This window comes from Trachemys scripta, chromosome 16 (genome assembly GCF_013100865.1).
Source record: "Trachemys scripta elegans isolate TJP31775 chromosome 16, CAS_Tse_1.0, whole genome shotgun sequence".
Taxonomy (NCBI): domain Eukaryota; kingdom Metazoa; phylum Chordata; order Testudines; family Emydidae; genus Trachemys; species Trachemys scripta.
In genome coordinates this window covers 880612-894657 of record NC_048313.1, presented here as the reverse complement: position 1 = coordinate 894657, position 14046 = coordinate 880612, and the positions used below count along the sequence as shown (strand labels likewise).

At 48.4% G+C, this 14046-nt stretch overlaps 1 protein-coding gene across 1 annotated transcript in view; it reads right to left on the bottom strand.

Moving 5' to 3' along the window:
* Nucleotides 1–14046, bottom strand: part of PPP1R37 (protein phosphatase 1 regulatory subunit 37) — a 146512-nt gene that overhangs the window by 32352 nt on the left and 100114 nt on the right. Inside the window, exons 6-7 of the mRNA XM_034793160.1 lie at nucleotides 10815–10965; nucleotides 995–1150 (exon numbers count right to left, since the gene is read on the bottom strand). Of these exons, the coding sequence (XP_034649051.1) occupies nucleotides 995–1150; nucleotides 10815–10965 (307 nt within the window). The remainder of the gene's footprint in view (nucleotides 1–994; nucleotides 1151–10814; nucleotides 10966–14046) is intronic.

The window sequence follows — 14046 nt, the reverse complement described above, 5'->3', positions numbered from 1 at the left end:
CATAATAAAGCCACCTAAATGAGTGGCGGTAGCTATGTTGGCGGGAGAGCAACTCTCACCGATAGAAGCGCTCGTGTGCACAGTGCTTATGCCAGCAAAACTCGGCACTCAGGGATATGTTTTTTCACACCCCTGAGCGACATAAGTTTTGCCGACATAAGTGGTAGTGTTGACATGGTCTTACACTGCTATAATTCTTTAAAAATGCTTAACCTGCTTTTTAAAAAAAAAAAAACGCTCATTTCAACTCTCAATTTGAGATCAGATTTGGAAATTGTTCAGCCACCACGACTTTCCCTTTGACAGCAGGAGCTGCCTGCTGCTGTATTGGGCCGGGCTCCTCGGAAAAGTGCAGGAAGAGTTCCAGCAAGCCAGCCTCTTACTACCTCTCCGTCAGGTTCCAGCAGCCCTAGGCCTTTGTCCTCTTGTTCAAAATCGCCTCAAGCTACCTCCTTGCCTGGTGGAAAGAGGAGATGTTACTTCCAGAGACAGAATTTCAGTCCAACAGGTAGGACTCTTCCTTCCAACCTGCTGGTGCTGTTCAGTTCCTGAATGGGGCTTTTGTGGTTTTACCAAGAAGTGTCTCAGAGATAAGAGCAGCATCAGCTGTCCCTGTGTTCCCAAAGAAAGTGGAGGCTGGGGACTCTAACTCGCCATATTCCACCTCACGTTAAAGAGTACAAATTAATTTATTCATTGTTTAAAGTTTGAGGATTTACTAGACATTCACGGTCTTTATTAAGACATTACGTTGTGGGGGGGGGAAGGAGGAAACAGTCACTCTTTAAAAGAAAGACAAGTAAAAATATTCAGAATGAGAAAGGAATGACGGCTTAGCTTGCTTTTAAATGGCAAATTGTCCAACCTGGGTTGGAGTGCAACATGGGATCCAATACGATTTTATGTTTTCAGCTGAGAACACTTCAAATGTAGTTCTCGCTCTGACAAAATTTCTCAGAGAAACGAAGTACAAAGACTAAGGAGGATCTCCCACCTGAATCTAGGATGTGGTTGTTCCTCAGGTCCAATATGTGAATGTAACAGTTAAATTTCAGCAGGTTGCCAAGCTGAGCAGAGTCCTGCAATCCATTCAGTTTATTATCGGCTAGATACAGTTCCCGTAGGTTCATGTTCATTTTCAGAGCCGTTGCTAAAAAGCAAAGAACAGAGAATTACACTTCAGCTAATGTAACACAGCTACAGAACAAAAGATCACAGAGAGCAGGGCACCTGTCTGTAGACCCACAAGACACCTTGGAACAGCATGTAACCAAAGGAGACGTAACTTTCGGTTTCATTCATTATTGCTTTAGGTCTGCATGTTGATCCTGCTACTAACTGCTCATTAATGCCTTCTGTACGGCACACAAGCCATGTATCGTAGGCTTATTCCAGCTGGATGCTACAGAAGAACACATGTCCACACAAGCCATTCGTAGTGCCATCAACATCTTATCTTATGCAAATTTCTTACTCATATAATAGGTCAGCCAGCTGTAGACAAAGTCTCAATATCAGCATAAATTAACTAGGCAGAAAAATCATCAACAGGACACAAGTATGGCTGTCTAAATACTTTATATTGACAAGAAAGTCATGGGGCTAATCCGTGTCTGGGAGGCGGGACTGTGGAGCTGCAGGAGACACAAGCCCAATATCTCCAGGGGTGTGTGTTGGCGGGATCCTGCATAATCCTGAGAGAGGGTGATACATCCACTACCAGGGCCTTTGTAGAGGGCAACACTAGCAGTACAACGAGTCCTGAGCCGTCCTTGCTCTCCTCAACTACCAGGGCTGCTATTGCACGCAGCCTTGCACAACATGAGGAATAGTGTGGCGGCTCCTTGAGTCCTTCCCCCCTTGTGCCCCCAGAACAACAGCAGGCTATAATCTTGCTCTGAATCGACAATGACACTTCTGCCAGCGCTAGGGGGACGTGGTAGTCAGCAGCAGTATCAAAGCAGCTCCGAAGAGATAAAACTTCAATTTTCCATTAAATTCTGCATTTCCCGCCAAGATCACAACCCAGAATGCTGGACCTCGAGTAATAACTTTAGCATTGGAACCTGCAGCCCAGGTGAGAATCTCTCTCAAGTGTCCCTGACAGACGTAAGAACATGGTTCAAAGGGCAGCATATAGCAGGGAAGTTACACTAATAGCCTATTCACTGCAAAGCCATCTTTTGCTTACCTGTCTGTAATATGCCTGTACCTGGGTCTGATGTGACCACAAAGATGCCTAGCAGTGATTCACTGCCAAGCAGCTGCCAGTGGTGCCTTATCCCCTCCCAGAACACTGAAGGGGCCTGAACTTAAAACCTCTGAAACCCAGGAAATGGGTCCCATAACACCCCCACCTAACCTTAATTCTGCCCTCCTTTCTTTGTTCTCCTAAGGGAGTCCTCAGTGCTGTATCCCTCCCTAAGACTTGGGGCCAGCAGAAGGGGTGAGGGAGATTGGAGAAAGCGGCTAAGTTTTAAAAATGTTAATGGATTTCAAGGCCAGAAGGGACATTGTGAGCCTGCAGTCTGACATCCTGCATAGCACAGGCCAGCGAACAGGAATCTTTGAGCTCTGCAGCTGTAGCTCCAAGCCCCCTTAGGTGGCAGGGCAAGCTCTGGCAACCTGCTGCACTGCTCCCTGATCGACATGGCTACACTTAGCAGAGGGAGGGGCATGGGAATAAGAGCAAGAATTTGGAATTGTGTTGAACACACAGAAAAGGGCAGATTCTTTTAGTAGGGCTACCATATTTTAACTTAAAAAGGGGAGGACACTCCATGGGGCCCCAGCCCCGCCCCTTCCCACAAAGTCCCCGCCCCAACTCCGCCCCCCTCTCCTGAACGCTCCACCCCCTGCTCCTCCCCCTCCCCGGCTTCCTGTGAATCAAATATTCACGGGAAGCCTGAAACAGGGAGGCAACAGGTAAGCTGGGGCTGCTGTGGTGGGGGGGGGCGCGAGGAGGCGCGGCCCAGTCCGGCCCCCCCGGCCGAGCGGCTCCCTCCAGCGGCCAGCCGGCCCCGGCCAAGAGGCTCTGGTCCCGGCGTCTCCTGCCTGGCTCGGCTTGGGCCCTGGGGCGCCAGCCCTGGTTCCGGCCGAGCGGCTCCGGCCCGCCCTGACCCCGGCGGCTCCGGCCCAACTCGGCTCGGGGCCCGGTTCCGGCCGAGCGGCTCCAGCCCGGCACCGGCCCTGGCCGAGCACCGCCGGCCAGGGGCTCTGGCCCGGCACTGGCCGAGCAGCACCAGCCAAGCACTGCCGGCCGGCAGCCCCAGCCCGGCACCGGCCCGACCACCGCCGGCCGCAGCGGCCCAGGCACCACCGGCCCCGGTTCCGGTTCCAGCCGAGCACCACCAGCAGCAGCGGCTCGGGTACCCCCGGACCCGGTCACAGCGGCTCCAGCCCAGCTCGACTCGGGCCCCGGCTCCGGCCGAGCGGCTCTGGCCCGGCACCGGCACCGGCTGAGCACCGGCACCAGCTGAGCACTGCCGGCCCCAGCCCAGACCCAAGCCCCACGACCCCTCCCTCCCTATTTTCCCGGACATGTCCGGCTTTTTGGGATTTCCTCCCGGACGGGAATTTGAGGACCAAAAAGCCGGACGTGTCCGGGAAAATCTGGACGCATGGTAACCCTACTTTTAGTGAGAGACAAGGTTCTACTATATGCCCAGTGCCTATGGCAATCTCCATGGGGGGCTGGTGTGGTAGTCGTCTGGGGTGGGAGGCATTCCTTTAACTCCACATTTCCTGGGGGTCAGAGGCTTTAGTTTAGCCCCCACATACATGCACTTTCTGGAAGGGTATGAGGCAGGGACGGGCTGCCTGAACTCTGCAGTTTTTGGCTGAGTTTCCCTGGTTTACGAACAATCACAGAACCTGCAAGTTCCAGCACCCAGCACTCCCTCCACATTTGCTACAGTTACTCCATCTACCAAAGGCACTGGCAGCAGATTAATCCCTTCCCTGCATCACTGCCCCAGCTCAGAGAATTGCCCTCTTGCTGCCTCATCCTCCCACCCCAGCCCTCCTGCCCATGAAGGGGTCAGCAGCAATGGGGAGTCCCACAGGTTGAAGAGCTGAGAAGAGGGACTGACATGGAGTCAGTGGGAGCATTTGTGAAGCACACAAATGGGGTCATGGCTGTGAGAAGCTGCAGCACCCCCCAGGTCACCCACTGCACAGCTATGACCTACTCCACTGCATGGCTTTGACCTCCTCTTGCCCCGGAGAGCAGCATCACAGGGAAAGGTAAGCCTGGAGGGGTGCGAAGTGTAAGGGGAATTTTGGAGTCTTTTCCCTCCTCAGGACCCCTACCCTGAGGAAGAATTGTTGGTAGAGGAGGGGTATTTGGGAGGGAGCACACAGATGGCTCCACTCCTTGCCCCACCCTCAATTATGTTCCCTGCCAGAGGAGGCACCAGTCTTTCCCCTCTTCAGATCCTGGTGGGTCAGAGCTCTGAGCTCCCAAGCGAGCAATGATCCCTTTGATGGTGATCCCTTATTCACCAAGAAAACCCAGCTCTTCACTCCCCAGTGAGTGCTGCTCTCAGTGTCCCCTAGAAACAGGGGCTCCTGTGGAGGATGTACCATGCTACATGTGGCAGGACTTTCCCTTATCAAGAACCTCTCCTACTAAGGGTGGGGCTTCTATAGCCCCAGCCTCTAGAGGGCCAGGCTGTGAGCAAGCCCAGGCCTCCCATGAGGTGGGAGCACAGCAGCTCTGCCCCTGAAGACATCCCCCTTGAATAGAGGGAGCAGTGGCCCTCTCTGGTAGCCTCCCCCTGTGAAAAAGCAAGATGGGGATGACCCAGAGGGGCACTCCCATGAGCCGAGGGGGTGAGAATGAGCTTCAAAGGCCGACCCAACCCAGAATTCCAAGGGTGGATCCTGCGGGGGTGGCCTGGAAGAACAGGGCACAGCAGTCAGAGAACATGGGATATTTGAAGGAGAATATTTGGAGGGGGACACAAGGAGGATAGAGCTGGAAAAGCAGTGGGGCTTGAGTGTTAGGATGGGAGGGCTGCCACGGCCTCACAAGCTGGTTCTGCTGCCGTGGGTTGCAGGAGCCTCTCATGAGTAGGGCCCTACCAAATTCACGGCTGTAAAAACACATTGTGAATCATTAAATCAGATCTCCCTTCTGAAATCTAGCTATTGTAGGGGAGAGGTAGAACTGGGGGCACCCCAGCTGGGGGCTTCTACCATGCCTGGGGTTGCAGCTACTAGTCCTGACAGTGCTGGGGAGGGACCAGACTTCCTCTTGCCCCGGCACAGCCACTCTTGGGCAGGCAGGCGGAGAGGGAAACAGACCCAGTTCTGCGTCCCTCCTCCAGTTTGTGACCCCTCTACAACAGCTTTGCAACCCCCCTACAAATCTCCTTTGGGGTTGGGACCCTTCAGTTACAACACCGTGAAATTTCAGATAGTAAAGGGAAAGGGAAAGTGAGGGGGCTTTCAGGGAGGGGCTCCAGGCTCCCTCACAGCTGATGCTGCACCACCACCTAGGGTTCCTAGCTCCAATCTACCCACAACACACTCTCCAAGACTAGCCCTGCAGGGCCCCCCTAAAGGCTCTTCTCCATGTCAAACTGTCCAGCTCCAGCAAAGAAGTGGCCCTCTGATGACGATCCCTTATTTATCTAAGGGATCGTTGAAAATCATCATTTTCAAAAAACAAGTTTTTCCATCTTTAAGAAAGAACTGGGCTTTCGGAAAATGAAGATTTTTGAGGATCTCTTATACAAACAAGGGACTGTCAAAGGGCCACTTTATCAGAGCTGGGCAGCTCCAATCGAGAAGAGCCTTGTGGGATCTAGATGAGTCCCCCCCATTCCTGAGGGTGGGTGTCTGTCAGAGTCTTGGTAGGTAGAAGTGCAGAGACAGGCACACCCTTGTATACCTGAATGGGTCTTTCCACCAGTTTAAAAAGGAGAGGACTTCTTCTGGGACCTTGATCAGCATGTCCATGTGGTGTCTGCTAGGTATATATACGCTGATTTCAAATCACCCTTGCAGATGACCTCTGGCATGTGTGTGACATGAGTGCATGAGGTCCTGGGTCCTAGAAATCTCAGACATGCACTGGTGATTCTGGGTGAGCCTGAAGTTGGTACCCAGGTAACAGTGGTGTAAGCTGCTCTACTTCAGTGTGTGGTAGACCCTGCCCACACAAGCTTCAAGTCTGACTGGCCCCAGTCAATAGTATGCGATAAGGGCCTCTGTTAAGGGTAATGAGCGAAGGCCAATGGCAACTCAGCTGACAAGGGCCAAGTTCCAATGGCCATGAAGGTGGATGAGCTACAGTTGTGGATGCATGGGCCATATAGGGCAGAAGGGGAGCTAGATCTTCATAATGGTCCTCCACACCCACAGAAACCAATGACATCTGACAGAGAAGTTCCTGGGAAGGGGGGCTGGTGTTCCCAAAAATAAAAAACTCCTCTATATCTCCCCAATCCCAAGGAGGCAGAGTGGGATGAGGACGGGAAAAAAGCAGCCAGCCATGACCGACCCTGACAATAGCACCAGGGTTAAAACCCCTGCTATTACTGACGCCAGGAGGAGGGGCATGTTCTGCATGCATAGGACAGAAGCGACCCAAACCCCACTTGTGAATGCACTGCCACAATGACCAAACCAGACCAAGCCAAACCAGACTTCAGAGACACGTTCTGTGTTGCCACATAGAATGTGTTAACACTGAATGGCACAGGGTACAAGCTCGTCAAAGAACTCAGCCGCTACAAGCCTGTAATTGCTGGCACCACAGAAAAGCAACGCCGCCGCTCCCCCCCCAACTTTGGTGGTCCACACCAAACTCAAGGTGTAGCACTTGTTTACTGCACAAACGTCTAGCACACAATTTAATAAAAAAGAACCCCATCTTTCCATGCTTACTCTATGCTCGGCTCCAGCATCATTATGAACACTTTTCTGTTGGTGCATAGGCCACGACGACAGCTGATGCATCACCCGGGCAACAGGATGCATTCTGTCACCAACCAGTAGCAAAAATCCAGTGCTTGTGCTTGGAGATTTTAATGCCATGACAGGCGGTGACTGAAGTGTGTATGAAACTATGATAGGTCCCTTTGGTTTGGGTTCACCAAACGAATACATCACTTGGCTTCTGACACTGTGTGCCACTGAGGGATTGTCTGTTATGGGCTCCTGGTTTGGGCACCTTAACAACCATCGCTGGACCTGGATTTCAAATAATGGATGTCATGAAACAAACTGATCGCATCACTGTCAGATATCGCTCAATAGTGAAATCTCATGAGGTCTTTGGCAAAACAGAAACACTAGCAAACTTAGACCACAGATTAGTTGTCACTCAGTCTCTCTCCGCATCTTCCACCTCCTCGCAAGCCAGATATCCACCAACAGTACAATGTCCATTGTCTATCTGAGGAGCCTCTTGATGCCGTGAAATATACACGGCCCATTGAAGATAACATATGTAACCTCGGTATCCTCTCAGATGACGTGGGGATCGCCTGGAGTGTATACGTAATGCTTTATCATACACCACCATTGAATAACTGGCTTCAGACATTTGTGCCTTTTAACATCCCCCATTATAAAACTAGATGGCTCTCCCTGCTCAACAATGGATGAGGTCCTGGACAGATGGAAAACATGAAAGTGTGCTGAACCGCGCACCTGCTGATGACTGTCCAAAACTACGTGACCTGACAAACTGTACAGCTGCAGACCCAGCAACAAAACTGATCCTCCATCACTCACGGACGTGTGAAAGACCAAACAAAAGTTACAGAATGGACATGTTGCTGGACCAGAAGGTATTCCGACCAGTTGCTGAAAGGTGCCTTGGAACCAGTAAGCATCGGCCTACATCAATTCTTCTTAAGTGTGGGCATCAGGCAAAGTACCTACAGAACTGAAAGACGGCATCAGAGCGTACCAGGGCACAAGATCTCTCCTCGAGCGAGGCAACTACAGTCCGATCTCATCATCATCAGTTCCTGGAAAGGTCTTTATGTTCTTCTCGGTAGAAGGCAGCCACTCCTCAGTAGAGATCGCCGTCTATAGCAATCATGTTTAACTAGTCGACAATGGACACTGTCCTTACCCTTTGGCTTCTAGATGAGCTGTACTGAAAATTTAACCACTCATTTCACGTGGCATACATCATCATCATCACATTAGCTTTTGATTTGGTCAACAGGTCAGCACTTTGGCTTGCACTGAAAGAAGTTTCAGTTCTAGATGTTCTGCTAAACCTGGTGTCTGATCTTCAGAACAGTAGTGGAGCAAGAGTGCACAGTGGTTCATGGCTTTGGTCGCATTTCTACACTGCTAGGTGTGCGGCAATGATGCATTCTCACCCCAGCATTATTCTGTTGAGCTGATGACTGAATAGTAGTACTTTCCACTCCACATGTCAGAATCAAGGATGATCATGAAGGGTTTGCTGACCAAGACTACACGAACAACATTCCCTTGTTTGTTGAGAAGTCAGAGAATTTCAGCCCCACCCACCAACAGCTCCAAGACACCATCCACAATATGGGATTGAATGTCTCATGGCAGAAGACCATGGCCCAGAAATTCAGAACTGGGCCACCAGAACCCCCCAGTTCAGTGAGTGCTGTTGAGAGTGCTGAGTTTATCTACCTAGGGTGCAAGCAGAGTTCAGTTACAGCAAACTGGATATTCTTCAATTACTAGGTCCTGCTGCCTCCCGCATAAAGTCTACGTCTCACTTGTGGATGCAAGAACTTGTTTGTGTTGACACAAAAAGCTCAAGATCTACCAAACTTGCGTATTACCTATATTGCCACAGATGTCAGAAACTTGGACCCTACTATAGGCAGACTTGGAGCAGCTGGAGGCATTCCATACATGCTGTCAATGCCAAATCCTGAACATAATGTGGTTTGACTTAGTGCAAAATATCTTAATCTCACAGAGATCTAGCCTCCCTTCAATCAGTGATTACATTCAAAAGCAGCATTGCATGCTCTTTGACCATTTCGCCAAGATGGACAAAAAACTCTTCAGCACACTGTGCTCTCAAATTCTCCATCAACACTCAAAAGAGGGGCATGTTATGACTTGATCTGGTACCGCCTACAGGGCAACCCCAAAGATTCATAGATTTGTAGGATTGAGCCAGATCTGGGAACTTCACTACACATTGTCTTGTGCACCACCATGGTCACTGGCCGGCACAACAGTCCTCAGTAGGCTGCCTGTGTTTGATGATGAAGAAGTTGGTTGAGGACAGCTATTACCTATTGGTGAAAATCCTTGATGCTGTAAGAAAGACAAAAGGGCAGGACTCTGTACTGGCAGTAGGATGCCAGGAATCAGAGGTATTTCCTGTGGGCTGGATGGATTGATAGCTCTTCACCTGCATGATGCTGATTTCCATCGACAAACTATGGCCATTATGAGCACTGTATCAGATGCATCAGCACCGCTTATAGCAAGTGTGGGCAGTCAGAGGTCTCTCTGCCATGAAAGAGGACTTCTTCTCCTGCTGCTCCTTTGGCCAAGTGTCTATACACTAAGACTCTGTCCCAGTTTAGACAGTCATATTTTGAGAGGAGGGACTGACAGGAAGGCCGGCCTTAACTGGAGGTTAGCCTACAAATACATCTTGTGGCCGAAGAAGTCCTGAATTGCTGTCACCATAGAAGAAACTGGTGCTCAATGTGAATAAAAAAATATATATATTTGAATTCCTTGGCCGGGACTTGGTACCTCCCATCTGCTCTTTATCACGCGACCTGGATGGATGTAGGTGGATGCCAGACTGCTTTTTCAGCCTTTAGTAGGCCTTTATTAATGGGGATGGCAAGCCTCCCTGGTGTAGAAGGAGGTAGAATGTCCAAGAGTTTGTGATGCTTCTCTTGAACCACTTCCAGGGCTATGTCTAAGGCTTCCAACACACATTTCATCAGGTCCTGGAATACCTTAAAGCCATCAGTGAAGGCTGACACAGATGGAGTCACAGACTTGTCAGGAAACAGTGAGACTATTACAGCAGGGAACGGTTGCTCTTCCCCTGGAGCTGATGTTCTTATCTTTCCTCCAGCCTTTCAAGTACCCGTGGCTGTACCAACTGGCTTATCTGAGAAGGCTTAATGTGTCTCTTTGGAGAGGGTGATCTAGCCCGAGAGTCAATGAAGCAGGCTACCTGAAGTACAGCTGTATTTTAATTTTACGTGCCAGCAATCTGGTTCTATTTTAGTTTAGGTGGACCCTGTATGGGCGTCTCCTTCCCCCAAAAGGTTCCCAATAAATCTAAAACCCTCCTCCCTACACCATTGTCTCATCCATGCATTGAGACCTCACAGTTCTGCTTGTCTAAGTGGCCCTGTGCGTGGAGCTGAATGCATTTCAGAGAAGGCTGACATGGAGGTCCTGTACTAACTCCACTATCTAAATATTCTATACAAGGCTAGCTAAAATCACAGTATGTGCCAAATAAGCAGACACAGCAGGGGCTTCATCTCACTGCCATGGGTGGTAAGAAGTAACTGAGGGAAAGTTGGGGCCACTCTGCCCTTTATACTCTTGGGTGGGATGTGTGACTGCACAGCCAGTGGACACTGTTGACCAAAATACTTGGTTCTCACATGCATGGGGCACAAGTGCACCAACAGTGGAACAAGTCTGGACAATCACTTGAAGTAGATTAGTTTGTCCTCTCTTTTCAAGGCATTAAAAACAAAGAAGTTATCCAAGTAAATAAAAGGTGTTTAGATGCAAAGAAGAGACAACCACATGTGATTACTCCAGGAAACAGACCATGCCCTGTGAACAAGATTCTCCAGGTTATTCACCTAGTAGCATGAGCGGGCGCCCGGAAAGGCCGGCGTTCTCCAAGTGCAACACTACCAGAGTGCTGCTGATGCGCAGAGCTCGAGCAACAAATGGCGCCGAGTGATCCAGCAGAGGAGTGTTCCGAGCATCCAGGTACTGCAGACAGTTAGTCTGGAAAAGGAAGGCAGAGGGGTGAGATGACAAACAAAACAGAACAAAAACATGTAGCCATTGCACACTTTCAAAGCACATTTAAGTTCTACTCAGGTCAGCTGGGCACAGCCTCTGCATATACTTTGCCTGATCTGCCCTTCCATGTAGGTCTCTCTCAGAGCACTTTACAAACATTATTGAATTCCCTAGGAAAAATAGTTAGGTAACATACCATGGTTTTAAAGATGAGAAAAAACTAAGGCACAGAGGAGTAATATCTTGCTCAAGATCATATCATATGAATCTGTGACAGAGAAGGGAATAGGACACCAATCTCCCTGCCTTTAGACCTGTGCCTTAACCATAAGACCATCTTTTCTTTTTTCACCCATGAAACAGAATTTGGGTATTTATGTATATCTCGGCAACAAACATGTTAATCCAACTACTAGCGACAGTCCAACCAGCTGTAAAGAACATACACACACAAAAAAACACCATACAGCATTCCAGAATTCAGCCTGCCAGTAACAAATACAAAATATAGGAATGACAGTTTTCCCTCTAGTCAGTAACACTTAATGCTTCAAACAATAGCGGATTGCCAACAAGTGCCGCATTATGCAATTCAGCCGATTGTGGACAGTGCCTTTTCGCTGCTTCAGAGGAAATGCCTTGGAAATATAAAGGGAAGTGATGGAGTTTGCTGAAGTGAAAAGGCCAGAATGGGTCTCCAGATTTTCAAAGTAAACAAGATAAGTGATTTCAGACATCCCTGCTTCTTTTGTTAATTTCCCAGAGAACAATTAAGATGCATCTTCTAGGAATTACCCATTTTTCCTTTTACGCTAGTTTGTATTTTAGCTGTCACCTGCTCTTCTTCTAGCTGGCAGGGGAAAGCATCTGTGAGACCTCAGTGGTTTGGGACTCAGTTACTCAAGAAACATGTTCCATCCACCCATGTTCCCTTAGAGCAGCTAAGATAAGCTGGGCACTTTAGCATGGGCTCCTAGGATAAAAATCTAGTGCTGGTAGCAGGACATTTTCAGTCAATGGCTCTTGCTCATGGAATTCACTTCCTCTGGTGGCCTTCGGGGCGCTTTGTAAGCTGCTAGTTAGGCAAGGTTTGTGGTGAGAAGAGACACACCAAAAAATAAATGTTGACATTGGGCTACCATAGCAATAATGATCCATCTGCAGTACTGATTGTAATGGTCTGTTTTTAAATACCGAAAAACCTGATTATCATGGGAACAGATTACATAGAAAGATCTTCACAAATAAGTAACAAGGAAATTCTCAGGTAAGAAACAAAATGATACCAATCTTTGAATATCCATCTCCAGCCATCATACCACATCCTGCCAGTCTGGAGAAAAAGAACAAACCTTTTCAGATTGGGATGGGGCTAAAGACTCTATTTGGATTGAGCAGATTTGTCTAGAACACCTCAAGCAGGAATCTTCAGAGCATCCTGATGAGGTGCTGTGCCCATTGCTGGTAGCAGGACATTTTCAGTCAATGGCTCTGAGATAAGGAACTCTGTGCATGAGCCCAGCATCCCGAGGAACTTCATCAAGATCGGTTGATGACTATATGGATATGGCCATCTAAAGAACAGTGGAAACAATCTTTACATACATTCATCTGAAAGAAATACCATGCAACAGCTCACGTCTGCAACTACAGTGAGCGATCTTCACTGAGGAAGGGGGACTTGTTCCTGGCTGAAGACTACAGGAATGAGATGTTAACTGCTGTACAGCAGTTAGTCTACTCATCCAAATAAGCCTGTCTGAGGTATTCCAAAATTACGGTAAATGCGACACCTTTGCTGTCTCCAAGCAGCCACTAGAACTAATAAATCCTTTATAGATACTCTACAGGGCAAGTAGGCCCAAAGGTACTGCTTGGTCTGAAAAACAGAGGCTGTAGTATGAAAATTGGAGAAAGTTTCTTGTAATATTCTTGAATAATATGGAGACTCCCCTTTCACTGGGCCTACAGTAGTTATACAGTGGCTGAGGAAAATGAACACAGAATTTCTTTTTCTGATTATCCACCATGACCCTCAAGTCTTTTTCAGAGTCACTGCTTTCCAAAGTACAGTCCCTCATGCTGTAAGTGTGCCCTACATTCTTGGTTCCTAGATTTACCGCCTTGCATATACGTATTTGCTTGCACCCAGCTTATCAAGTGATCCAAATCACTGTTTCAGCAACCTGTCCTTCTCAGTATTTACCACTCCCACACACTTGTGTCATTGTAAACTTTATCAGTAAGGCTGCCAGTTTGTCACGGAGGTCACAGAAGTCACGGATTCCGTGACTTTCCGTGACCTCTGCAGTGGCCAGTGCGCCTAGCTGAGGGGCCACATGAGCAGCATAGGCATGCTGTTGCACTGGCTGCTCCTGGGGAAGTCTCAGGCCCCCCAAAATAGGGCCAAGATGATGATTACCTGTTTATAATTATATTTTGAAAATTCTCAGTTAGCCAGATTTTAATCCATGTAACATGTGCCGTGTTGATTTTGAATCGTTCTGTTTTTTCATCAAAATGTTATGTGCTACCAACACAAACGCTTTACAGACGTCTATTACATCAATATTGTTACCATTATCGATCAAACTTGTAATCTCATAAGAGAATTTGACAAAAAAATCTCTTTTCAATAAACTCATGTTTAGACCAGAAAATGCAGAGAAAAAATGAGAACTGCCAAAAGCCAAGCAGAGTTGGATCTTGCAAAGGAAATTAGAAACTAGCAATAAAAGATTCTTTAGCCATATAAATAAAAAGAAAAGAAGGAAAGAAGAACCGGGACCACTATTTAGGAGGATGGGATAAAGATTAAAGATAATGCAGGTATGGCCCAACACCTGAACGATTACTTTGCCTCCGTTTTTAATCAGGGTAATGAGGAGGTTGGGGGCAGTGGCTGGGTGGCTAATGGCCAATGGCTAATGAGAACAAGGCTCTGGAAGGAGAAATTCCCACATTGGAGGTAGAAACCAAATTCAAACAGTTTAATGGGATCAAATTGGAGGGCCCAGATGACCTCCATCTAAGAATATTAAAGGTACTGGCACATGAAATTGC